The sequence below is a fragment of the Varanus komodoensis genome, unplaced genomic scaffold (assembly GCF_004798865.1).
Source record: "Varanus komodoensis strain SLA01 unplaced genomic scaffold, ASM479886v1 scaffold26, whole genome shotgun sequence".
Lineage (NCBI taxonomy): Eukaryota > Metazoa > Chordata > Lepidosauria > Squamata > Varanidae > Varanus > Varanus komodoensis.
Window position 1 is genome coordinate 12,528,734 of NW_025335684.1, and position 25,863 is coordinate 12,554,596.

At 44.9% G+C, this 25,863-nt stretch overlaps 1 protein-coding gene across 1 annotated transcript in view; it reads right to left on the minus strand.

Annotated features, from left to right (window-relative positions):
- Nucleotides 1–25,863, minus strand: part of LOC123025177 (ankyrin repeat and fibronectin type-III domain-containing protein 1-like) — a 146,265-nt gene that overhangs the window by 108,467 nt on the left and 11,935 nt on the right. Inside the window, exons 6-16 of the mRNA XM_044433694.1 lie at nucleotides 23,915–24,005; nucleotides 21,186–21,293; nucleotides 19,054–19,153; nucleotides 18,750–18,882; nucleotides 18,084–18,203; nucleotides 15,998–16,213; nucleotides 14,699–14,865; nucleotides 13,686–13,836; nucleotides 12,579–12,747; nucleotides 6,049–6,215; nucleotides 4,805–5,015 (exon numbers count right to left, since the gene is read on the minus strand). Of these exons, the coding sequence (XP_044289629.1) occupies nucleotides 4,805–5,015; nucleotides 6,049–6,215; nucleotides 12,579–12,747; nucleotides 13,686–13,836; nucleotides 14,699–14,865; nucleotides 15,998–16,213; nucleotides 18,084–18,203; nucleotides 18,750–18,882; nucleotides 19,054–19,153; nucleotides 21,186–21,293; nucleotides 23,915–24,005 (1,633 nt within the window). The remainder of the gene's footprint in view (nucleotides 1–4,804; nucleotides 5,016–6,048; nucleotides 6,216–12,578; nucleotides 12,748–13,685; nucleotides 13,837–14,698; nucleotides 14,866–15,997; nucleotides 16,214–18,083; nucleotides 18,204–18,749; nucleotides 18,883–19,053; nucleotides 19,154–21,185; nucleotides 21,294–23,914; nucleotides 24,006–25,863) is intronic.

Sequence of the window (25,863 nt, forward strand, 5' to 3'; positions counted from 1 at the left end):
CCAGCTTCTAGTGCTCGACCTGCTGCACATCCCCAGTCCCCTGATCTCAAAGCAAAGGATGGAGTGATCACTTGCATCCAGAGCTCCCCTAATCTGTACTTCATCTATCAGCTCCTCCCTATTGGTCAAGACCAAGTCAAGGATGTTTACCCCCCTCGTCGGCTCTCGGACCCACTGTGTGAAAAACCCTCCCTCTATAGCTTCTAGGAAGCGATGTGACCTGGCTGTCACCGCTGAGTGAGTCTCCCAAGTAATATCTGGGAGACTGAAATCCCCCATAATTACTGTGTCTCTCCCCCGAGATATCCTTAGAATCTGGCCTGTCAGGACATCATCCAGGGTCTCAAGTTGACCTGGAGGGCGATAACATACCCCCACTGTCAGATCTCTTTCCCTGTCAAAACCCCAAAGTTTCACCCAGACTGCCTCTACCGAATCCCCATCTGTGCTGCATTCTATCTCACTGCATCCTATCCCTTCCCTGACGTATCAAGCCACGCCCCCACCCCTCTTTCCCTTCCTGTCCTTTCTAAAAAGGTGATACCCTTCTATGTTCACGTTCCAGACTTGCCTTTCATCCCACCAAGTTTCTGTGATTCCCACCGGATCATACCCTCCTATTCCCAGGAGAGCTTCAAGTTATTCCTGCTTGTTACCCATGCTCCTAGCATTGGTGTACATGCACCTCAACTCCGTCCCACCGATTCCTTTCCTTGGAGTTCCCAGCCTCCTCCTTCCTCCCATCCTCCCTGATACCTGGCCCCTCTCTGTAGGAGTCCTGTCAGTCCCTGCAGTATCTCTAAAATCCTGCTCCCAGAGCCCTGATCCTCCCCCCACACTTGTCCAGTGCAGACACGTTACTGGGGGGCCTGAACCCATCCTCGCCAGCTCAGTTTAAAGTCTTCCGGACGATGCTCACTAGAGCATCTCCAAAGGACCTTTTCCCCATCCTTGTGAGGTGTAACCCGTCCCTTGCCAGAAGTCCATTGCAAGAAAACGAGTGCCGTGGTCGAGGAACCCGAAGCATTCCTTCTGGCACCACAGTCGTTCACCTCGCAGGCCCTCCTGTTCCTTCCTGGCCCAAATCCCCGGACAGGTAAGATTGACGAGAAGACCACTTGGGCCTTCAGTTGCCTGAGTGTCTTCCCCAAGGACTCAATTTCCCTGGTGGTCCCAACCACACCCTGCCTGGCCACATCGTTTGTGCCCACATGGATCACCAGGAGAGGCTGGTGACCCCCAGAGGGAACAGGACGCTCCACTCTGTCCTTCACATGCCGGATGCGTGCGCCCGGCAGGCAGCAAACCTCCCTTGTCTCCAGGTTGGGGCGGCACACTGCCGCCTCAGTGCCCCTCAGCAGGGAGTCCCCAACAAGTCACCTGGCGCCATACCTTCCCGGTGCTGGTGGGCGGCCGTGCCCTGGCCCTCGCCTCTCCTGCAGCGGCCCCCTTGCCGCCTGACGTCCCAGGCTGGGGGTCCTGCTGGTCCCCCGAGGCCTCTTCAGCCCCAGCTTCCCCAAGTGGAGAGAACCTGCTTCCCAGCTCCAGATTGGTGCCAGGAGAAGGAGGAGGCCGTGCTGGCTTCCCCCTCCTGGGGGTGACATACCTCCATGTCTCCCCGGCTGCTCCTCCCGTGGCCTCTCCCTCAACCCTCTGTCCAGAGGGGGGCTGCTCCGGGGGGGGCCTGGAGAGCTCTCTCGGCCCTCAGGCCCCTCACCTCCTCTTCTAGCAGGGTCACCAGCTTGCACTGAGAGCACGTGTAGCCCTTCCTCTCCTGGGGGAGAAGGGCGAACATGTCGCAGCTCTCGCAGCGAACAGCAGCACCCGTGACTCCCGCCAAGGCCATCTCCTGGCCTGCCATCGGTATCCCTTCCGAGACCTTACCTTGGTCCCCTGCCTTGTTTGTCCTGCAGTTCCTCTCACTCGCCCAGTTATCCCAGATGAAAACCCACTTGCACACACACAAGGATAAAATAAACTTAAATTTAAATTGGAAGAAAAACAAAACAAAACAAAGCAAAGCAGAGCACAGCACAAACAAAACAAACTAACAAACCTCTGCGTCTCAGGGAGGGGAGTCTCCGGGCAGCCCAGGCCGCAGCCAAGGGACGCAGACAAGGGATGACGCCTTATCAGTCCCTCAGGCCGGTGGCCCCGCCCCCTGCTCCCTCCTGGCCCCGCCCACCTCCCTGGCCCCGCCCCTTCCTCTCCGCTGCTCCTGGCCCTCTGCTCCCCTGCCCAGCTGCCCAGTGACATAAGAGGAAGGTAGCTTTCCTCATTTCCTACAACTGTTCATTTCCAACCTCTGCATGGTTTTATAACCAGTCTAGTAAGGTATCCAGTGTAGTGTACAGTGTTGGGTCTTTCCCTCTCCAAACCTGTATCCAAGGAAACTCTACGGCACATGTAAGGAACCTGAACCAGTTCCATTTGTCCGTAGTTCCATACTGTAGGCCCTTGTCTGACGTTCCTCACCAGCCTATATTGAGAGCCAGCGTGGCGTAGTGGTGAAGAGCACGGGACTGGGACTCAGGCAACCTGGGTCCTAATCCCAGCTCAGCCATGGAGCCAACTGGGTGGCTTTGGGCCACTCACAGACTCTCAGCCCAACCTACCTCATGGGGTGGTTGTTGTAGGGATAAGATTGAGAGCAGCAGGAGGAGAATGATGTAAGCTGCTTTGAGTTCTTTCAGAATGAAAAAAGGCAGGATATAAATCTAATAAATAAATAATTTAAAGGAACCCCAGTCATCAGTATCCTTAGACAGTAATGTGCATTAAAGCCTTCTTATCCTACTCTTGGCAAAAACTACTCCTGCACAATTCTTTTCCATGTCCAGTCTCAAGCATATTTCCTGAAGCACACTTAGATCAATTTATCCTGCAATAGGCTGAAGATGCCTTCCCAATGGTTCTAGGAAAGATACATGTACAAAGACACAGAAGCAGCATCTCTTTTTTTCTTGCTGGAGAGAAAAGCATCTTTAGAGGGGCTACAAGGGACTAACAAGTCTATGTATTATTATGTATTATTATAATATATTATAACAATATTAATTATTAACAAGTGTCAGACAAGAGGTACTTGAGATCATTTTTAAGATTGCAAAGTACCAAATTTGAAAAAGATTACAAAGTTGCCCCATCAAGTTATCTGGAAGGCCTCGTTAAGGCTAATGATAGAAATGTACTCTTTAAAGTGCTAGTAACTTGATCTAGATATTTTAATGTCAGAAGCACCTAACTGGTTTATGACCAATCTTGAGAGAAAAAAATAGGATATTGCTTTCAAAGATAAACAACAAAGCAGAAGCATTCAAAGGAAGCAAAGTCAAATACAACGTTCACACTTTACCATGGTCAACCTCTTTTCCTTATTGTAAGAACTATAATTTCACCATCAGCTATTTGTACAGACTTTCTTTTCTATAATCATGTAAAATATACAGGTGCATTAATCAGACAGCTTACGGTTCTCTGTTAGTTGGAAGCTGAGCTATGGTGTAACATATGGAAAAATCTTCAAGTGTCTCAGCTGGAGGGAGAGTGAATACTTATGAGCTTTTGCCAGATTCAGGAAGGAGGAGAGAAAATAGGATCACTGGAAGCTTCTTTTTGTCAAGTCAGGCCACTAGTCTCCCTAGCTCACTATCATCTGTACTTTCTGGCAGCAGCTTGTTTGATTTTTGGGCAGGACCTTTCCCAGCCTTAGCTTCAAGAAGCTAGGACCTGAATCTGGGAAATTTGGCACATAAAACATTCATTTTACCACAGAGGAACTGCTTTTCCCCAAGGACAAAAGATTCAGCTTTAACAATATAAAAAGTAATGGTTGAAAAAGGGAATGCTATGGATGGGGTGCAGAAAAAGAGGGTAAACAGAGTGGGCTAAACAGAAAACCTGTTAAAAATGTGAACACAACACTTTAGTGCAATCCTAAGGAATAAGTTCAATATAAAAGTAGTCCTTGCTGAGTAATCTGAGTTGTGCTCCCCACTCTAAGCAAAGCGTGTTGATCTTGTAGGCATTGTACCTTTTTTTTTTAAAGAGAATGCAAAGGAAAGCAACCTGCAAAAGGAAAAAGAAAGCAGTGGAAAGACTCCTTGGGCCTGGACATAATTCCCAGTTCTGCTTCTCTTGCTACTTACACTTCTCACTAAAAGGTGTGATATCTTCACTTGCTGAATAGAATACAAACCAGCGCCACTGGCATCCTATGGGGGCGTATGACACCGTCTGAGCAGCCCTGAACTCAAAAAGAACGATGCATAAATAACATACTGCTCTGCTCCTCTTCAGAGGAGGAGGAATAAGAAAATAAAGATGGGGGAGCATGTGTCTGCCACCTTCCAGACAATATGATGTAAGTTTTCCACTGGGTTGGAAACAGTTATGCTCAAAGATGTTTCTGGAAAGTCCCTTGTTGGTACCAAATGTAATAAACAGAGTTCTCCTGAACATCTTTGCTCAATGAAACAGAGCCAATCTCTCTCAACTTGGTGCCCTCTCTTTTTGACCTTTAACTCACATAAGCCAGCTTGGCCAAAGGTCAGGAATGATGGGAACTAAAGTCCAAACTGTCTGGAGGGCACTAGTTTGGGGAAAGCTGAATAAAACACCGAAAGAATCTGAGCAAGAGAGGTAAAATGGTGGAATGTTCTTGTTGGTAGATTACAGAAAAGGTTGGGCAGACAGATTCTAGGGATGGGTGCTTCAGAGGGAATATGCTGCCCTAGGGCAGAAGGGTGGACTGCAACAGGAGGGTGAATCAGATTCCTTCCAGAAAAGCGCAATAAAAACCCACCAGAGTTGAGCTTGCGGCTCATTTCAGGAGAGGGCATAGGCGAGGGAAGGAAGTCCATGTGGGAAGAGGCTGACGAAGTTTTCTCCTTCAGTGTGGCACTAGATTCCTCAATGAACCACATAAGTGGGATGCCGCAAGATGGCTGCTTATATCGGGCATGCTGCAGGGCATCCATCATCCAACGCATTTCCCGCCAAATCTCCTCCATTTGCTGTCCAAGAAATAGACACAGAATCAGCATCTCTTTTTCCGTGCTGGAGAGAAAGCCTCTTTAGAGAGGCTGCAGGCTAGTTTTGAGCAGGTCCCGTTCCAGGGGCAGTCAGGGGGCACCGTGTGTCCCCTGTCCCCAGTGGGCCATGTACACACACAGCAGCCGCAAAGGAAATTAAACTGCTGGTTGTGGGGGCAACCAGCTTTCCTCACCCCCCTGGGATCAGGATCTGGGCCTTATTCTGAGCCCTACCCACTGTGCCTGAGAAGGGGTGCTGCATACATACTGAAGGTCTGAAGCTCCTTCTCAGCCTAAGTAGGATCCCCAGTCTCATGAGTAAATTGGTATGCACACAGAGACAAGTCTTAAATATACCAAGCTTACAAATGGGGCGAGGACATGGCTGCTGGGCTGGTCCTCTCAGTCCACCTCATGCATTCCTTAAATGCATAGGGGAGGGTCATCTGAAGCCCTTTGCAGTGTGCCTGGTTGTTTCCTTCACCCCATACTGCAGCTCATGGACTTGAATCACGTGAGTGTTGTAATATCAGTCCAGAGGACTAGGGTTCATTTACTTGTTACATCCATAAATGGGAGCATGATTTTCACAGCTCCCAATGCAATCACTTTGCATTTTCAGGGAGTCCAAGATTCTGCCTCAGGCCCATAACAAAGGAAGACCCAAAAGCTGCCTATTTAAAAACAACCAACCAACCACCCAACCAACCAACCAACCAACCAACCAGTGAGATTCCCTTCTGCTTCCTTGTGATGTCCTCATTGCCCTTTGCATTCAAGCTGCCAGGATCATGGCATCAGTTTAGAGGGCAGGTCTGGACTGAGCAGGAGGCAGGACAAGGCACCTTTCCATGTAGAATCATTGGAAGTAAGATGAGTCATATCAATATCTGGTTATACAGGATATAACTTAGCCTAGCATATCAATATTTGGTTATACAGGATACAACTTAGCCTAGCATATCATGCCGAGCATTGAGCCTATAACATCATCTACTCACTACTGACAACATACCTGTATATAGTCCTGCACTTGCTGGTGCCTCTGCTTGGCAGTAGTTAGTTCTGAGTCTGAGAAGGCCTCTCTGAGGCTCTGTTGAGAGAGAAGTGACTCTAGCTCCAAGAGAGCAGACACTTGGCAATACTGGCTAATGAACTCATGGTCATAAGTGAAAAAATGTACTGGAAAACAAAGAGGGGAAGATATCAGATGTCACCGGGGGCATCAAAGAAGCATACCTCATAATTGCCAACAGAACCTGTGCTATGCTAAAGATGAATGATGTATTTGGTAACGTTCTGCTGAGAAAGAAGGTGCACATAGGTTGAAAACCAAGCAAAAAAGATAGGAATTAACGTTAACAGAAACTGATGATTAATGCAGCACTGGGTGTGTTATGGCTATGTATACATATAATGCTGCCCTTACTTAAAATGCTGTTTTGTATACACACGCATCTCTGCTATGTCCTGAGTTCATGGTATGTAAGGAAAAATGGTCAAATTTTCCAGTACAGCAGAGGTCAGCAATGCAGTGCCTGCCGATTCCCTTCCACCCTGTGTTCATGAGGTTGCTTTTCCCAATATCATAGGATCATAGAACAGTAGAGTTGGAAGGGGCGAAGAAGGCTATCAGGTCCAACACCCTACTAATGCAGGATACCATCACACCATCCCACTCAGATGACCGTCCCGTTTTGCCTTGATTATCTCTAGTGTGGGAGAATCCATGACCTCTCTTAGCAACTGGTTCCACTGCCTTATGAAAGTTTTCCTGATACCTAGCCTGAATCTGGGTTGTTGCAACTTGGGTTGATTATTCCGGGTCCTACACTCTGGTATCAGTGGGAAGAGAACTTGACCTTCTTCTTTGTGATAGCCAGAGAGAAGCACTTATAGAGTGATATTATGTCCCTCCTTGTTCTTCTCTTCAAGGCTGAACAAACCCAGTTCTCTCAGTTGAACATACCCAGTTCTCTCATAGGCAGCGTTTGCAAACCCTGGATCATTTTTGTTGCCCTCCTCTGGATTCTTTCTAATTTTCCTGCATTTTTCTTAGATCTTGGTGCCCAGAACTGGACACAGTATTCCAGATGAGATCTGACTAATGAGGAGTATAGGGGAACTTTTACTTCTCATGATTAGGAAGTAACACTTCTGTTAATGCATCCCAAAATAGCCTTTGTCCTTTTGGCAGGTTCATCGCATTGTCGGCTCATATTTAGCCTGTTGTCCACAATAACTCCAAGGTCTTTTTCTTTTTCAGTTCTTTTGAGCCATGTAATCCCCATCTTGTATTGACGCATTTGGTTTCTTTTCCTAGGTAGGGGACTTGGCACTTGTCCTTATTGAATATCATTCTTTCGCTGTTCACACAGTTTTGTGTTGTCTTCAAATCTGATCATCTTTCCCTGTACTTCCTCATCTAAATCATTAATAAAGATGTCGATAAACACCAGGCCTAGGATTGACACCCCACTAGTTACCTCCCTCCAGTTTGAGAAGGTGCATTGAGCACTCTTTGCGTCCAATTTGGCAGCCAATTTTGGATCCAGCTAATAGTTTTTCCATTTAGTCCAGGTTTTGCTGATTTGCTTATCAGAATGTCATGTGGCACTATGTCGAAAGTTTTGCTAAAGTCTAGGTAGATTATGTCCACAGTGTTCCCTTTGTCCATTTGGGAAGTTACCCAGTCAAAAAATGAGATTAAATTAGTCTGACAGGATATATTTTTGATAAATCCATGTTGGCTTCTATTAATCACTGCATTTTCTTCGAGATGCTTTCAGACTGATTTTTTAATAATTTCCTCCAGAATTTTCCAGGGATTGATGTCTGACTAACTGGTCTATAGTTCCCAGGTTAGTCTTTTTTCCCTTTTTTAAGATGAGGACAACTTTAGTTCATTTCCAGTTGTCTGGCACATCTCCTGTTTTCCAAGACTGTTTTCTGAGAGTTCCTCTGCTAACTCTTTTATGACTCTGGGATGAAGTTCATCAGGCCCTGGAGATTTGAATGCGTTTATTTCATCTAGGTATTCCTTGCCCATTCCTCTTGGGCTGCCATCTCAGCTTGTGCTTTTTCTTGGTTGTCAATTTTCTTGTGGGAAAAGACTGAGGTAAAGTAGGAATTCTCCTTTTCCTTGTTACCTATTGTGACTCTGCCATCCACTTTAAGTAGCTGGACACCTTTTTCTTTCACATGTCTTGTCATTTGGATGTATCTGAAGAAAGTTTACCTCTTGTTCTTGGCATCCCTTGTCTTCTTTATAACTGAGAATTCAAGTATTGCACAATTGCTTTCCCCCAGAGTTCCCATGGCTGCTATTCTGTCCACTAGGTCATCCCTGTTAGTATTAAATTGAGGACAGCTGATCCTCTCATGTCTTCCTCTGTCTTCTGCTGGAGGAAGTTGTTGGCAACGCATGTCAGGAATCTCTTGGAGGGGCATGTTTGGCAGAAATTGTCTCCCAGAATATATAAAGGAAATTGAAGTCCCCCGTGATGACTAACATCCATCTTTTTGGAAACACTGGAAAGTTGCTTTTCAAAAGTTGCATCCTTGTCCTCTTTTTGACTGGGTGGTTGGTAACACTGGTCTACAAATTTTGGGAAATTATCGAAAAAGGCATACCACCTATATTTTGGGTCCAAAATAGGGGATCAGGACATGAGTTGGGCCCCTCATTATTGTTGCATTACATGCGCAACTTATCTGTGTCATTGGCTAAACAAGAAGAAAAAGTGCCTTTTGCAGTCCCAATGGTGTGGAGGGAACCCATCAATCATAGCTGGAGTTTCTCGGGAACAGCAAGGCAAATGAAAGGAACCCACCAATCATAGTTGGAGTTTCTCGGGAACAGCAAGGCAAATGACTATGAAAAACATGTGGAAAATATGCTTAGGTCCTATAATGCACCTGGTGCAAACATGTCACTGAAAATTCACTTCTTACACTCGCATTTCGCTTTGAACTGTGGGGCAGTGAGTGACGAGCACGGGGAGAGAGTCCACCAGGCATGGAGAAAAGGTACCAAGGGAAATGGAGTCCATCCATGCTTGCCGATTACTGCTGGAATCTCTCCAGGGATGATTCTACTGCACTTATTTATTTATTTATTTATTTAGAAAATTTCTATGCCGCCCCATTCACCGAAGCCTCGGAGCGGCTCACAAAGATATCAATTAAAATATAATACAATAAAATAATACTTCACAAGAGAAAAGCCAAAAAGCACAGTTTAGATACCAAATAAAGATGGATGTTTAATCTGATGTTAGAGCTTGTCAGTTTTTCATGCAAAAAGCATGAAAATATTACTTGAAAAACCAATAAATGAATGGGAAGTTATGTTATTGGTATCAATAATAGGATAAATTTATAATGACTGGTGTGGCACTTTTCTCATTGCTATATCACATTTTTCAGAAAAGTTATGGAGCATAATTGCACATCTCCCTTGTAATTTTGAATTATTTTGATGCAATTTTGTCCTGAAGCTGTATCTTGGAAACCGGAACCAATTAATACTCAGGACTTAATTTTCCTTTATTAGTGACCCAATTCTGGTAAAATTTAGCTACTTTCATTTCTGAGGCTTTCCCCTTGTAGACCAATGAAATAGATGCCAATAACTATTTTTTTAAGTTTTTGCTCCCTGTAAATTAAGTCATATGCTTTCAAAGGGGCTACTAAGTTCCTCTTCTTGTATTTCTGTGGAGATATATGTGTCTCTTATGTATAGTGTGATTCCACCTCCCTTTTTATCCTTTTTCTCTTGAACAGGTTGTAGAATTCCAGTCATGTGAGTCATCCCACCAAGTTTCAGTTATTACTATAACGTCGTAATTGCCCTTCTGTAGCACGAGCGCAAGTTTGTGTTGTTTGTTTCCCACACTCAGGGCACTGGTGTACAGACACTGAAGTTCATTCTTGTTACCTGGTTTTCTTCCTAGGCTGATGCTAGGCCCCGCCTGAGGATTTTTCACTGTTGAAATACACAACTCTTTGTCAGGTGATGGTATGCCGTGCTGCACATCTCTCTCCCTTGTATGTTACAGGTCTCTTGATGGACTTTGTCATGTAGTGGCCAAATGCAGCCTTTCCATTCTTTGTGAGGTGCAGCCCGTTATTTGCCAATAGTCTGTCTTCCAGGAACCTTCGCATGTGGTCCCAGAATCAAAACTTCTCTTTACGGCACCACCATTGTAGCCAGTCATTCACTTGAAGGATTTTTCTTTCCCTGTCAGTTCCTCTACCACATACTGGTAGGACTGGGGAGAAGACTACCTGGGCCTTAGTGTTTTTGATTTTCCTCCCTAGTACTTCGAAGTCTGATGTGATGTTGTCAAAGCTTCTCCTGGCAGGGTTGGTGGTTCCCACGTGGATGAGAAGGAAGGGGTATTTGTCAGTGAGTTGTATGAGATGCACGAACTTATTGTTTATATCTTTAATCTTGGCACCAGAGAGGCGGTATACTTGGTGATTATCTGGGTTGTCGCGACATGCCTATTTTCCTTCTTGCTGAACAGGAAATCTCCCACAACTATCACTCTTTCCTTTTTGTTGTTGAAAACAGTGACATCTTTTTCCTTACTTGTCTGACCTTTTGTCCCTTCTTCAAAGTCCTTGGTGTGTTGTGCAGTTCTTTTCCAATAGATTTCTCACCCATCTCTTCCTTAAGCAACTTAAAGTGGTTCGGGTTCCACTGCTTCCAGTGGCACAGAGAGTCTTCTAGTTCTTCTGCATCTAACTGTTACCCTGTTCCAGGGAGTTTCCTCATTTTCCCTTCCCTCAGGGTTCCCTTCTTCTGCCTCAGCTTGTTGATGCACTTCCTGCTTCTGGACTACACTTAGCTGTTGCAGCTCCACCACTTTGTCATTTTTTCTTCTAACAGGGCTACTAACTTGCACCTGCTGCATGTGGCCCTCAGGTAGGAAAACAAACGCTGAACAGATGTTGCAGGTCACCACCACTGCGGAGTCTTCCTGACTGTGATTCTGTCTCAGGGGCTGTTGTGACAACTGGTGCTTCCTCCTGTCTTCACTAAAGGTTAACAACACAGTCCTACCAGTAAATGGGTTATAGATTTTGCTTCTATAACAATTTGTGGTGGTGCCTAAGGCCATTTTTACCAATGCCAAATGTGCCGTAGGACCAAAAAGGTTGCCCACCCCTGCCAGTGCATGTGCTTCCAATGCTAGCTAGTAGTGTGCACTGAACCACAGGATTTGCAGATATCTGAAAGTTTTAGGAATTGAAATCTTCATGCTTTCTATTATCACTGACAATGGTTATAGCTTTTCTGTTTGTCAGAACTGGATAAAATTTGCAGCCATAGTTACTATTTTGGGAAAGGCTGTGAGAGCAGGGCCTGCCAAATTACAGTCAAATAAATCCAAGCAGTTTTGTACAGTGTGCTTTTAAATTCTGATTTTTTTTTTTTTTGCCCAAAAGAAAATGCCTATAATTTTATTTTTATTTTTGGAGGAAAGGTAAAATTTGGAAAGGTGATTCTCCCTTCTGAGGATCAAATCTACTAAGTCATATGATCTACAGGTGTCCCTCAACAGGAAACTGGAAAAAAAATTAAGAAGGGTAGGTATAGGAGCTACAGAGTTATGATGAATGAAGAACAGTTTAAGACTTCCTTGTGCACAAAAATAAAAGAAAGCTGGGCGGGTAATGGGTGTGAAGCATAGAGTGCCAAAGACAGAAGGACTTGAACATCCAGTATTTTCCAAGCAATTGCCCCGTGTTGCCATCCCTGGTTAGACTCCGCCAAACCTCTTTTAACAGTCCTGCTTCTGAAAGTAAACTAGCAAACTGCTGAAGTACATTATATCCCTCCCCCACTGCTCTAGGACAGCCCTGATATACTGTGATTTGAAGCTAGACTAGTCTGTCTCAAAAAATCCCCCCTCTAGTCTTCTTATATTGAGACACAGGAGATAAACGTCTAATTTTTTTAGAGGCATACTTTGTGTCCCTCCAAATCACAATATTCCCAAGTGTTTGGATTTGGTCTGCTTCACAGGAGCCCTACTTCATTCTGATCTGGTTCTGGTTTGTGATTTTCCTTCCTGATTTTGTTCTTGGAAAGGTTAGCTTTCCATCCCTCTTTCTCTCTCAGGTTGAGCTATGATACTGGAAAGTACATTGTATTATGTCTTCTGGTAAACTCCAGTACAGAGGAAGGTTTTTTTTTCCCCCTTGGGTCAGGTGTCACATTCCATTTGGGTGTTCTGTCTGGGGGACTACATGTTCTAAAAGTGTGTAGAGCCAACTCCTTTCTTTCTCTGTCACCATTTCTCTCTCCCACAGCTGTCAGCAAAGGGAAAGGTTGCTCTTGCCAGCCTGAACAGGTTGCTTGAAGGCCTCTTGAAATCAGACCAAGGCTCCCTATTCCAGTGTGTGATCTTTTTCATGTCACAACTTAATTCTCTTCTAGGAACATCCCTGGGCTGAAGGGCAACAGTCCCTTGTGGAGAGGCAGAGGATGGCAAGTTGAGGTCTAGATGTCTGGAAATGTGCAGCTGTCCTCACCTAGTTCAAAGATCTGAAGAGGGAGTGTGAGAAAGCCAGAACGAGGCGCATAAGGATTATTCTGGCCGGGGGCAGTGCACACGTCATCAGAGGGAGGCAGCAGCAGGAGAAAGGAGACCTGTCCTCCGAAGTCCAGAACTTCCTGACTGTATAGACGGAAATCTCTGGCCTGGAGAATGTAAACATGAGAAGTCGGGTGTTTTATCAGTGCACAATAGCCATTTAAACCACCTTAAACTGTATTTATCTCTGTCCTAGCAACTAGTTAGAAAGTGTATTGACAATACTGAGATATCCTTCAGTAAGGTGGATTTCTCCACTCAGACTGATATTTGCAATTGCCACATGCCAAGAAGAAAGCTATAATTAGATTGTGTCAAGGGGCCCCCATGCACCAAATTCTTCACTGTTACTGTTCGCTGGGCATGCTAGAAAAATCTAGGTCTTCCACTGAATACTGGCTGTTGAGCCTACCATTCTGGAATCCTGTAGGCACATCAATTTCATTCCCACTCCGCGTGGCAACTATTGACAACTGTTGAGGAGGAAACAACTGGTGCTAATCCACTATTTTTGCAGTCTTTTACAGAGATGGTTTGTAGAGGTCAGGGTGCCTTGGAAACATCCTTTGGACCTTTACTGCTCTCATATAGAGACAACACTTGAACAAACATTCACCCTATGTGGCATATCTTGTAGGTTTCTCTTGGCTGAGGCATCAAGCACTACTACAGATCTGTATTAACAAATAACAGTAAAACAGATTGAGACTGGCTTTCGATCCTCTTTAAGATGCATCCAAATCTTGCAGATCACACCACTGCTTGAGCAAGAGCTGTTTATGTCTATACTGCTGACTATTTCCATTGTGGCTGTGAGCAGAACCTGCAGCTGAACAGGAATGATTTCAGCTCTGGGCTGCTTATCCTTGCCTGCATAGGTACAGTTTATAAAGAACAGCGCCATCCTGTCTGTGCCCTGGCTTAATCCTCATGAACTGAAGTTGAACTTCGAAAAAGAGTAGACTGGAACCAACACAGCTATATTCCACTACAAATGTTTCTCATGTCTCCCAACAGCCACAATACAGTCCCACCTAGAAACTACCTCGTGCAGTGGGATGTTGACCAGTTGCATCAGTTCTCTGATGGCCCCTTGGAGCTCCTGAAGCAAGAGATTTGAGGTGGCCTCCAGGTCTTGCTCTGCTGGAGTGGGTTCCTCCATGTGAGCCAGGTTTTGGAGCCATTCCCATTCCTCCCTTGAAAAGGAGACAAAGGGATGGTGAACATACAGAGGACTTCTGGTAATAAAAGGCATGAAAATCAAGCTCGGGGAATGGAGTGCCGTTGACTGTGCTTGCCAATACATGTATTTTCACACCTTTGATGGAAGCAGATTAATGTAGGAGATGTTTAATAATCCTGTACTGCTTGGTACATCCTGTACTGATGTCAGCAAGGAGGCTGGTAAGGTACGATTATTCATTCTTAATATGAAACCTCACATTCTCTTCTTAATCAGAAGAAATTGAAGCCAAGCATAAACCACAGAATGCAAAGAAATACAACCTTTCTTCGTTGGACCACTTTCTGAAGCAGTACAGGGCTCAAGACTCTCTTACTGGATTTATGAAGGCCAGTGCATCTGGTGCTGAATTGGCAGACCAAATGAGAGGTCTATAAATACCATGCTATCCCAAGCTGAGGTGAGAACAGGAAGCTGCAGTAACCCCGTAAGACAGTTTAGTTATACCACCTGAAGCTGTTATAAGAAGATTAATGTACAGCCAACTGGTCTCAGTGGATAAAATAAGCCTTCACCTTTGCTCAGCATATTTAACCTCACTGCGTGAGCAATTAATTAGCTACCGTGGCACATCTGTGTTTAACCTCACCTGCTGCTCAACCTGCCTGCAAACCTGCTTGCTCAGCTGTGTGTCTGCATTGCCTGTGGACTGTCTTCTTTGTGTCTCTTGACTTTGTCTGTGTTGCTGTACTCAAACTTGCCAGCAGTCTCACCCTCACCTCCTTATAGACCAAGTGGGAAGACAGTGGGTTAAAGAAATTGTCTCGGTTGCCTATAAAGACCTACTTGTGCACAAGCCAAGTTGAAAGCCCTACCTGGAGATGTTTGGGTTGCTTCGTATCTTCATGTGACATAAAATGTTGGGTAACTGCTCAGGCACCAACACTCGGATCTGGTCAACCGCACTGCAGAGCTTCAGGTAGCCCAAATAAAGACCAGCAGGGAGAGCCTGGCTGCTTCGTTGGTGGTAAGCCAGTTTGTCCTGAGGGAGAGGAAAATCTCTATAGAAATGACAGCTTCCCCCTCCCCCGCAAACTCTGCTGCAAAAATACCGCAAAATCCAGCGAAGACAAAGTAAGAGCCCGCACAGCAAAGCTAAGGTGACCAGAAGCTGCTGTAAGATGGTTCGAACCAGAATGGGTTAAATAGTGGTGGGATAAAATAAGAAGCAGGTCAAACTGAACAGTTTGTGTGGCTTGAATTAAAAGTTCAGCTTAGCTATTTTGTCTGCAGCTTCTAGGTTCCACGCAGCACCAAAAGCCCCAGGAGACAGACTGGCACGGGCGGGAGGCACCGGAAGCCTTACAAAGGAGACTGTTGTTGTCAGATATCCAGACTGGTGCTGCAATCTCCAGGAACAGAGGCAGCGTTGAACTGGCCCTTTAGTGGTTTGGCCTTTGCTAATCCTGGCAATGGGTTTGAATAAGCAGTTTCAATAGCCCCTTGTACAGGTGCTCGAGTGCCTTTTGTTGCTGGAGACACTTGGCTGAGTGAAAGGAAGTGAAAGGAGAGAGAAAAAACAAGAGGGGTCAAGAAGAGGTGGAAAGGCTGGGCACTCACGGGAGAGATTCTTTGCTAAAACCTACTAACGGGCTGGGAAAACAACTGGAAGCAAGAAGAGCAAATGTCTCAAAAAGAGTTATCCGAATCCCTAGCAGGAAAGCTGGCAACCAGAAAACAAACATTTACTTGCTTCTGCAAAGTATCATGTACCTTGAATAAAGGAATATAACGTTCTTGGGTACCACAGTATCTAATCTAAATTGACAGAAGCTCAATTTCTATACTCCTGAGCAGAGCTTAAAATGAACCAAGTCTCACCAGGGTTTAGCCCCAGAATCCATTATCAAGGCCATGGCTCTATCCTGGATTATGTAAATGAATCATACCAACACCAGGCTGCCTCATATTATCAGACTGTTTTTTCTACCCCAATTAGCAGCACCTTTGAGGCAGAAGGCTTCCAGCCCTTGTACCTGAGATCTTTCTAACTAGAGATGCCCTGGATGAAACATGGTAATTTCTCCATGTATTTGCTCTGCAACTGACCAATGGCTCTTCCTCATTAATAAGGGAGGGCCCTTCCTTCTTCATAAGAAACCATAACCAGCCACCTGCATGGTCGTCAGCAGCACATCCAGAGCTGTAGGTTCTTCCGGAGAGGAGATTGATTTGCGGTTTGTCTGCAGCTTTGAGAGAGGGATCCAGCGGACACTTTCAAAGGTTTGGTTCGTCTTTACCTCCTTTAGAGTCACAACCAAAATATTCCCCTGCTTGTCTTTGATGGGTTCAAAAAAGACCTGTCCTAGGTCCTGGATTCCCAGCAGACCCTTCAGAGAGACAAAGAAGGGGCTGGGGTGAGTCAAATGTCTTTAAATCAGCTTCAGAAGATGTATCACCCCTACACTGCTGGGGTGGGGCAGGAAAGCATTTTGGGGATACAGATATCCAGCCTGAGCTCTCCTTTGCTCTATGTAAACAAGGCTTCATAATAACAAGGATTATTACACAACCAGGCCCAGCAGCTGATAAGCAAGATTGCCAAGGGATGAAAAGATATTTTAATTAAACTGTAGCACTTAACTGACATGTATTTACGTACCACAACACCAAGCAAAGCTGCTTGTCCAATAACCTCAGTGAAGATGGCAGCACAAGCACACACTGTGGGGGCTCGTGTGACGCTTAATCTCATCTGCCAGTGGCCATGCAGGACAGTCAGGGAGCCAACAGGCACAGCCGTTTCACAGGGGGGCCCTGTGAGAGCTCACAATGCCATGAGTGTGGCCAGGGGCGTGTGTGTGGGAGGGAATGGGCATTTTCCATCCCGGTGCCCCAGCCCACCTTTATCGGTTACCCCCCTGTTTTACATAAAGAAATCTTGTAATATGCATTATGCACTATTTTCTGCTTATGTCTTTAGAGGCCTGTTGTGAAGCAGAAAAGTGGGTTAACAATTCCTCCTTTGGGGTTTGCATTCCTCTACTCAATCAAGGATAATTTTCTGGAATAAAAAGAGTCAGTCTGAGAAGGCTACTGGTTTTGCCAAGTAACCAGCATGCATCATGCACCATAAGCAACTTAACCTTTAATTTATCAATTGTATTGATCAATCAAGTAAGGAATGAATTAGTAAGTTTCTTTTTTCTTTCTTTGTTTAAAAATTTGTATGCCATCCCTTATGCCTTGGCATCTCAGGACAGCTAACAATCCATAAGATTGAAATACAATAAAATCACAAGTATGAATAACATAATTCCATAAGAATTTACACAAAGGACAAAATCAAAGCGACTGTTCGACACAATTAAAATATTTTTTAAAATAGTGATTAAATAAAAAGGTTTTGACCTAGTGCCAAAAAGAATATAAACTCAGCGTCAGGCGCACCTCCCCAGGGAGCACATTCCATAACCTGGGCGCCACTGCAGAGAAGGCCCTGCTCTGAGTCATTGTTCTTTTTATCCCCTCTCCCACAGATCTTAAGGGGCATGAGGGCATGTAAGGGAAGAGGCGCCCTTGCTAAATACTTGCTAAAATGTGTGTAATATCTAATATAATAACAGGCATCAGTTTTGCCCTCAATAATGCAACAGGGAAACAACAACACAGAAAGTTTGGAATGTGTGCATTGGGAGTGAAATATTAAAAGTGACAAGGAAATTGGCCCCCTTGTCAGGAAGGCACCTAAGAGACTATCCACTTCTGAAATCCCTTCTCCTCCAGAAATAAAAAATGCACTAATTTTGATCTGGTTTAGTCATACAGTAAAGCCTTCCTATTTTCCTCAGTGTTGATGATCTCTGTGTTTATAATGTTGATTGTTTGTTTTCAGATAACCGTTGGTTATACCTTAGTATGTGCTCCTTATACTGCATAATGCTCACATACGTAATACTAGATGTATTGCTGTACACCATCTGGCCTTGCTTACATGATAGACAGTATGGAAATTTTTAAATAAAACAAAGGGATATGAACACTTAATGCTTACTTTATGGCTCGCTTCTGGTCCGAACGCAACTGCCACGTTCCTTCCTAGTGAAGATTGCATCCTCCTACTTTTTCAATCCCTATCGGTTGCTCATTGTAGGGAGAGAGCTACCTGACACTCAGAGCTGGACCTCTGGCCTTACTATGCATGAAAGGCTACAGGAAGAACTCCTGGCTGTATCTCCTTATGCCTGGGGCACTTTTTACCTGCATCTGTGAGATGGCCAGCAGCATCTTGAGGCGGGTTTGCAGGACACAGGAACAGGACGACTGGGAGACGGTGACACACTGACGCAGCCACAGGATCTCATCCCACATGCAAGATACCTGCACCAAGTATAGCAACAGGACAGTCCAGGTTAATCTAGGAGCCTCAGATCTTCCTAGTCGCGATTATTTCAGGAACTGAGTTACCTGAAATCTGCATCTTTTAAAATTAACAGAACAAATGTGTTTGCATCCTTTCTGGCAACTGTCCACTGCTCTAAGGCAGGTACAGTTGGCAAAGCTTTTTTCAGAATGTCTTTTCATTTTAATTATCTATAATAAATTAGCAAAATTGGAAGAGTCGATTTGTCATATTTCAGTGGATTAAAATACATTTTATGTCTTTAGATTTAAATTTATAGAGTTATTTTCCACTTATGGAAGCTGAAATAACAAATATTAAAACATCATAAAACACTGTATGGAGCTACATCAGGTTTACAACCCTAATGCTGCTTAAGGCAAAAGTAGAGGTGGTGACATTTTGTGTCTACAGGTATTTATTTAGCAGGAAAGCCAAGCTACAGAGTCTTTTCTGTTTTTCTTAGAAATGCGGGCCATATAGTACTTCACACACATTCTAAATTCACAGTATGAAGAAGTCACCTTGGTGAACCAGAGGAAGTCCTGCATGAGCAGGCAAGAGTAGGTATCATCTATCTCCACCACAGGGATCTGATCCTCATGTGTCACCAATATGTTGTCATCTTTGTAGAATATTGATGCCAGATACAGGCCCCTGGGAAGACAGAAACTGCTCAGTCAAGGAAAGATCCTGTACATCTCAGTGGGGAACAGCAGAGCTATATCTATGTAATGAGACAGCGAGGCCAAAGAGGCAGAATAACCCCTTTCCCTCCCTGCTCCCTGGGAAACTGATCCAGAATGGGAACTGGGTGCACTTGCTTACCTTTTCAGTGTCTTTAAGAATTTGCTTCCGGGATGAAAGAGATATTTCAGGCTCTTGGAGACAGAATGCTTTCTGCTCTGTGTCTGATTCTTACAGGACTCTGAGAGATAAATAACATACAAAAGTCCGTACACAAGCCATGATATATACCATGACCACCCCATCCCTATTTTCTCCCCCTCTCTCCCGCGCCTGGCTGAATAAAATACACAACCGTTGTATCACCACCAGGGTGATCTTGGAAGGGTTTGAAGGAAGCTAGTATAAGATGTAGGATGCGCACATAAGTATCTCCAAGTCAACTCAATCAAGTGTATTTGAACTAGATAACTGCAATTAGCCAGTAAATGTTCGTAAATGTTTATACATACTAAAGACTTGCAGCCAAAGAATTGGCTGGTTAGTTAAAATCACGGTAGGGCAGTCATCCCCCCTGCATGCTTGGCCCGCACTGGCTTTGTCTCCTTGCCAGGATCTACAGGGTGGCTTCCCAGCACTTTCTTTCCTTGACTTCTTTCTTCCCTCAAGCCTCGACATTCTCATCGTAGCCGTAACTCTTCTTCAGCCTGTTGGCTATTTTGTTCCATTTTTCAGCTGCCCTGCCTACAAGGATCCTGTCTCTTAGTTTTCTCTCTCCCCACCACCACCCTTGGGCATTTTTCCACTTTCTACTGTTCGTTCTATAACTAAGCTTTTCCTCTTAAAAGAGGAATGATTCCAAACATTCCATCTCTACAGAAAACTTAGGAAACAACCAGTTTCTAGTCTATTATGCACACACACGATAAACACCTTAACACTACAATTAAAAGAGGTATTTGCTGTTTTGATTGTATCTTATTGCACTCATCTTGATAACTCTTTAAGAGGTGTCATAATTATTCTATTTTAAAAGGCAGAGTGCAATTAAAATACATGGCAACTGCCTACTTGTTCAGAAAGGGATTCAGAGAGGAGTTAGTTTGATTTGCGCCTTTTGATAATATGAACTGTCTTTAGGAATGAATGGCCTAAGTTGTTCCAGGTTGCTGTGCCTGCTTGTTGCTGGCATCTGATCCTGCAGTCCACCAACAGGTCACATTGGCTCACAGCTTCTCAGAGTGCTTGAATTAAAGGGGCAGGGAACAGAGACCAAGCAAGGTTTGCCTATGATTGAGAGGAGTCAGAGGACAGGGTTTGTGTATGTGCTTGTGGCCCTTCCTACCTATCCTCCAAAATTTTAGCCACAATCCCCCACCCCACTTAGTCTTCTGGGTCTGGCTGAGATTTGTTCCTCGTACTGGCAGGGCCATGTCAGGTCTCTGCGAGGTGGAGTCGCACAAGGACTAAATGGGACACACGGAACCCATTTTGGCCCAAGGGCTGAGCTGGCATCATGCCACCGTGTTAGGGGCCTTCTACCAGCAGTCCAAAGGAGTGCCTCCCTGAGGTGCTGGTGCAGTCTAGAGGGAGCTTCACTTCCCCTTCCCTGATCAGAAGGGCATGAAGGTGACTGAGGAGGACATGCCGTGGCCCATGCCGTGGCCCTGAGAGCTGCTGCTTGAGGCTGCGGCTCAGTCAGGGGCTGCCCTTTTGCTTCATCTCCCTTTCTGGGGAGGAGTGTCTTTGGGAGCTGGACACAGAGGCCTAGTGGGTCTGTTTTAGCTCACAAGCCATTGCTCCCTCATCCATGGACTAAGCTATTGTAAGAGAAAAGCCGTCTTGACTGGTAGGAAATCAGAGCTTTCACCAAGCTTAATCTTCTTGTAAAATGTCCGAGCTCAATTTGGAAAGCCTGTTGACTTAATCAATCCCACAGGTGTTCAGCCTCTCTTCCCCGCTTCCTGAAGGTTTCCAACACCTTGTGCCCTTCATTATTTTCCGCTTCTGCTTGAAGCACACAAGTGCCCCTTCTGAAGACCTCAGTGATCTTACCTCCACAGGAGATGAATGCACTGTTTTGCTGGAGTTGGTATTGGGCAGCTAGGATCAGCAGAGGAATTTGATGCAGGTTCCAAAATGAGTTTTCATTCAAAATTCCAGCTGAGGCCTTATCTGCACTCTCCCCGTTTCTCCTCTCAACCAACTACAAACCCTTTCTTAGTTCTGGAGACTGGTCGCCCAAGTGCCTGTACTTGTGCAGCCAGACTTACCGTGGCACACACAGTGCTGGTGCCCCATCTTCACCTGGTTGAGGAGGTGGTCTAAAGCTTCAGCTTGACCTCTTCGACGTGGTGCCCGCCCATCATATTCTCTCCAGTCTGAAGTAAGAAGATCAAAGAAAGGGAGTCACAGCAGCAAAAGATGCACCTGAACAAGTACCTTCTCATCCTTCACAACGCATTTTCTTCCCATGGTAGTTTCATAGTCAAGGCCAAAACTACAGTGTGCCATAAAGCCATTTTGTTTTCTCCCATCCAGAACCTTATTCAAACATAAAGTACTTACTGGCACTAAAGCGAGCTAGCGATTCTCAGATTGACAGGTAGATGCAGATGGCTTGTGATTTGAAAGCCTTATTCTGAGAGCAATAGCTTCAGTTTGCAAACCAAACCCACAACTGGATCCAAATCTTTTCTAAATTGGCTGATACCAGCAACAGCAGTACAATTCACTACTACCATTTTTAGTTGCTTTGATTCTTTAGATTTTTGAAGAAAGGAAGAAGAAGAAAGGGAGAGTAGTAGATTGAGGAGTGGAGAACGAAGAAGAGAAATATGTGTTTTGCACAGTAAAAGTTTTCCACCCTTCAGATGTGTTGTACTACCACTTCCCCCCACCCCCCACCCCCGCTAGCATAGCATCTGGGACCAGCCTGCAGTAAAACGTTAAAACTCTGTCCCCTGTTGCTGCCTGGTTTTGCACATATCGAGACTTCAGCTATGTTTGCAACATGACCAGCATTTTGTATAATCTTTGCTCTGAATATTCAGATTCTGCACTGTACGAATTCCCATATCTGTGGCAGGGAAAATCTTCCTTTTATCCTTCTAATAAATAGCTATTCTGTGGTAAGGAGGATGCAGTAAAGGAGAAAATGGGAGGGCTCTGACTGGAAGATGATGGTGTCTCGATACAAAGAAATCTTCAGCACATTTGCATATGTTTTAGGAATGACTAGGCTTCTGCATCCATGAAGAGGGCAAAGAGCTGGAGGAAGCATTCCAGTTCCACTACGGCTGCAGGGACTTCAGCCACTCAACCTGCTTTTAAACATATCCCCAGAACATTTAATTGGCTACTTTCATTTTTTAAATGAATCCTGGGATTCTCAAGAAGTCGGACTGTTTTCCCCTCATACTCTCCTTGCACACCACGACAGTGGATGGCCCTGTGACTGCTCGAGTTTTACATCAGAGGACACCAGTGCAAGCTTAAGAGGTGCAATTCAAGTTATGGCAAATGGAAGCAATAGCCCAAGAGCAGTAACCACTGGTGGGAACTGCTTGTAAGGATGATGGAATTTAACAGCTGCCACCAGTAGGAGGAGATGAGAAATCAGTAGAAACAAGGTCATGTCTGTTGTTGCTCTTTCCAGTGTTTCCATAGCTCGACTCCTGCTGTTTGGCCTTCAACTGGGCAAAAGTTTCTTCAGACCAACAGTGGGAGGCAAACTTACCTAGACAAATAAACAAACAAAACCTCTTCCCCGTGCTTTTTAGTTATGAGGTGGCGGAGCTACTGAACAGCACAGGCAAGTGTGTGGGGAACAGCTCTTTTACATTAACTTTACATTAATTGGTTTATACACTCCTCCATGCTGCTGTTTTCCATGGAAAGAGCAGCTCTGTTAATTTTGGCTGAGGCCAGGTGCTATTTTTAGGTACTTTAAAAACACCCAGGGAGGTGCCTCAAACTTTTACGTGACAAACGTTGGTTATTTTTATTTAGGGGGAAATATTTTCTTTAAAATGTCAAAGCACGCATTTTTTTTTAAATCAGGCTGGGCATTATAGCTACGTACATTACGTATGTAGCTGAAGGGCACAATCCACTGCACTTAATTCCCAAGCAACCTCTAATGTGGTCACAACACAATGTTTTACCACTTGTAGGCCACATGAATTCTTTTTAAAGGCATTGCCCTTCTGGGTCTAGGAAAGGGTACCTAGCAGATGAGAGGATCCTATTTTAACATGTGGGACAGTTGCTCAGTATGCTGCAAACCGAACGGAAATCTCTCTTGGCTGGAGTACCATCTAATAGAGAGGAGTTCCCCAATCTAGTTGCATTTAAGTAAGGAAAAATATAATTTCTTTTTTTTTAAATAGAAAAACCGGTTTCATTGAATTCTGCTTTGTTGTGCAACATGCATTTTACATAAATGTGATGGTGGGGTGAAAAAATCCCCTACATTTTAGCATTTGTGTACATTTTACAGGGATAGGGAGGAGAATTGGATGCCTTTTCAGAGGAGAGGACAAGGCCACCGAGGGGTTCCTTGAGTTTTTCTTCCCTTAAAATAAGCAAAAGAGGAGTTGTTAGCAACCCGTTGGCTGCCTCTGCTCGATAGAATTAATGACTGGGAGTGTCGAGATGCAGCTCTGTTCGTGAAGCTGGGAGCAGGTGGGGAGTGGCAGCCCCAAGAGTATAACTTACACATTTTCATTTGCAAAGACACACAGGGGGAGTAGCGACGTCAACAGGGAACACGGAAGCTGGACTTTCCCCCAAAAGCCAGCAAACAATCCCGCAACATGCAGCAGCACACATTAACCGCAGAGCATTGTGCACCAGTCCCGTTAGCCTTCAGAGTGTTCCAATACCTTTTGGGGGTTTTATACATGGGATGCTCTAGAAGAGAATCTCCACAGTCAGGAAAGTAGCAACCAGGCAGCAACACCAAGATGTGCACATGATGCTCCCTGAGGTCCACACTTACTTGAGGGAATGGCAAAGGGTGGCACTGAAGCTTGAGGAGGTCCCCAGCCCTTCATGTTGTAGGCAGACACTTGGACATAGTAAGCTGTACCCTGTGGGGAAAGGGCAATGAATAAGGAGTAATCGGAGCTGGAAAGCAATGTGTAATTCAGCAACCACACAAGGCGAAGTGTGGTTTCAGCTTCCCGTTCCCATAATAGTCTTCAGTTCTTCTCCATAACATGCTGCTGCTCAAAGGAAGGGAATGTGTGATGCAACATTATTTGTGCCCCTCCCCCCCGCTTGCAAGTGCACTGCAGGTCATCACGATCTTGCAGGGTTTCTATGAACTAACAACACTTCAATCTTCCCCTTCTGCTATGAGTTCAGACTAAAGTTGCTAATGAAATCTGGAAGACCCAAGATTGTTTTCTGGATTTTAGGCATTTATCTCCTGTATAGTAAACCTGATAGAATTCTAGGCAATTTGGAGTTTGTATCTCATTCAGACACTGTACTGATAAATCCAAATTAAAACTCAAGTTAAATTAGAATTCTTGTGGCTCCTTAAGAAGTCTCAGAGCCCAGATTAAGTTTTTGGATGACCAGCTGATATTTAGGGGAAAAAAATCTGACATCTACTCTGGATCCTGTGTTGCCATCTTAAACTTGCCAAAGCATATTCCAAATGTTTTGCCCTGTATTCAGTTCCTGGATGCGTCTTTTCCTGCTGCAAAAATACTTGAACATGGTAACCTACAGCAAAGCATTGCCAGCGGTCTCCAGTCCTTCTCCAGAAACCAAGTCCAAAACACCAATTCATTACGAGAGTGTGGAAGCATATGTCACGTCTTTTTGTGTATTATAGACTCATCTCCTTCAGGCATTGCCTTCCCATCATACCGTGTGCTCTGAAGCCTGGCTCTTGTTTGGCTTTTGGAAGTTGTCCACCACGCAATGAGGATGGTGCACTTGGCAGACAATGTGCCGTTCCCAGAGAGATAAGACAGTGAGGCTGGGGTGGGGGGCAGGCGCCAGCCAGCCCGCCAGCCCGTGACTTACAAACACTCAAGGTTCTGAGTGGAGTCACTGATTCTCCTCCCCATGGAGCAGGTGGAGAGTCTGATCTTTGCAGGTGGTAGGGGAAAGACCTTCACATTTATTAGACTGAGGTGGGGGATGTGAGGAGCACCGATGGGTGGAAATGGCCCAGAGAAGGGAAATTCTACAAGATGTAGCTCAAGGAGTCAGGTTTTCTTCCTGTTCTCAGGACACTTACATTTCTTCCTGGAGAGACTCAACATGGCTTCCTATGCAAAGCATGCACTGAAAACCATGAACTACTCCTGTCACATAGAACATTTTATTTCACAGAAAAATAGCAATGGTGGCCCATTTTCCTCTCCTCGCAACCTCCATAGAAAACTTTTCATTAGGTTGCACTAATTTTAATATTTACCTCCAAACTAACACATGTGATACAGCCAAACAGATCACCAAAAACACTTCGAAATGGGCTCACCTGACATGACTACCCATCACAGTTTGGGGCACTTTGGGGGCAGCTGGCACTGGCTTTCTTCACCCCCTGATGTTAGCCCTTTACAAAGAGGGTTTTGAGTGGGAGCTGGCAGTTTTGGACTACTCCTACACAAACATACATCCCAGTCCAAAACCACCCAGCTAGAATTTTGATAGCTAGCTGGCAAAGCCACCAAAACTCATTTTCCCTAGAAAAAAATGGGGAAAGTACAAATTTGCACTTTCCTGAACACCTACAGGCTTGAGACAAATTATACAATATGTACCCTGGTGGGAATTAAGGGGGGAATTTTGCTGCAAAGGGCATTTAAATCCCCCAAACCCTTTTCACAGCTAAAGATCCTTATGCCACTGTTTTATCTGGACAGCCTGCCCTTCTGAGAGTTGTGAAGAACCAACAAAGTGGAGCGGGAGGATGAATCTGGAGCC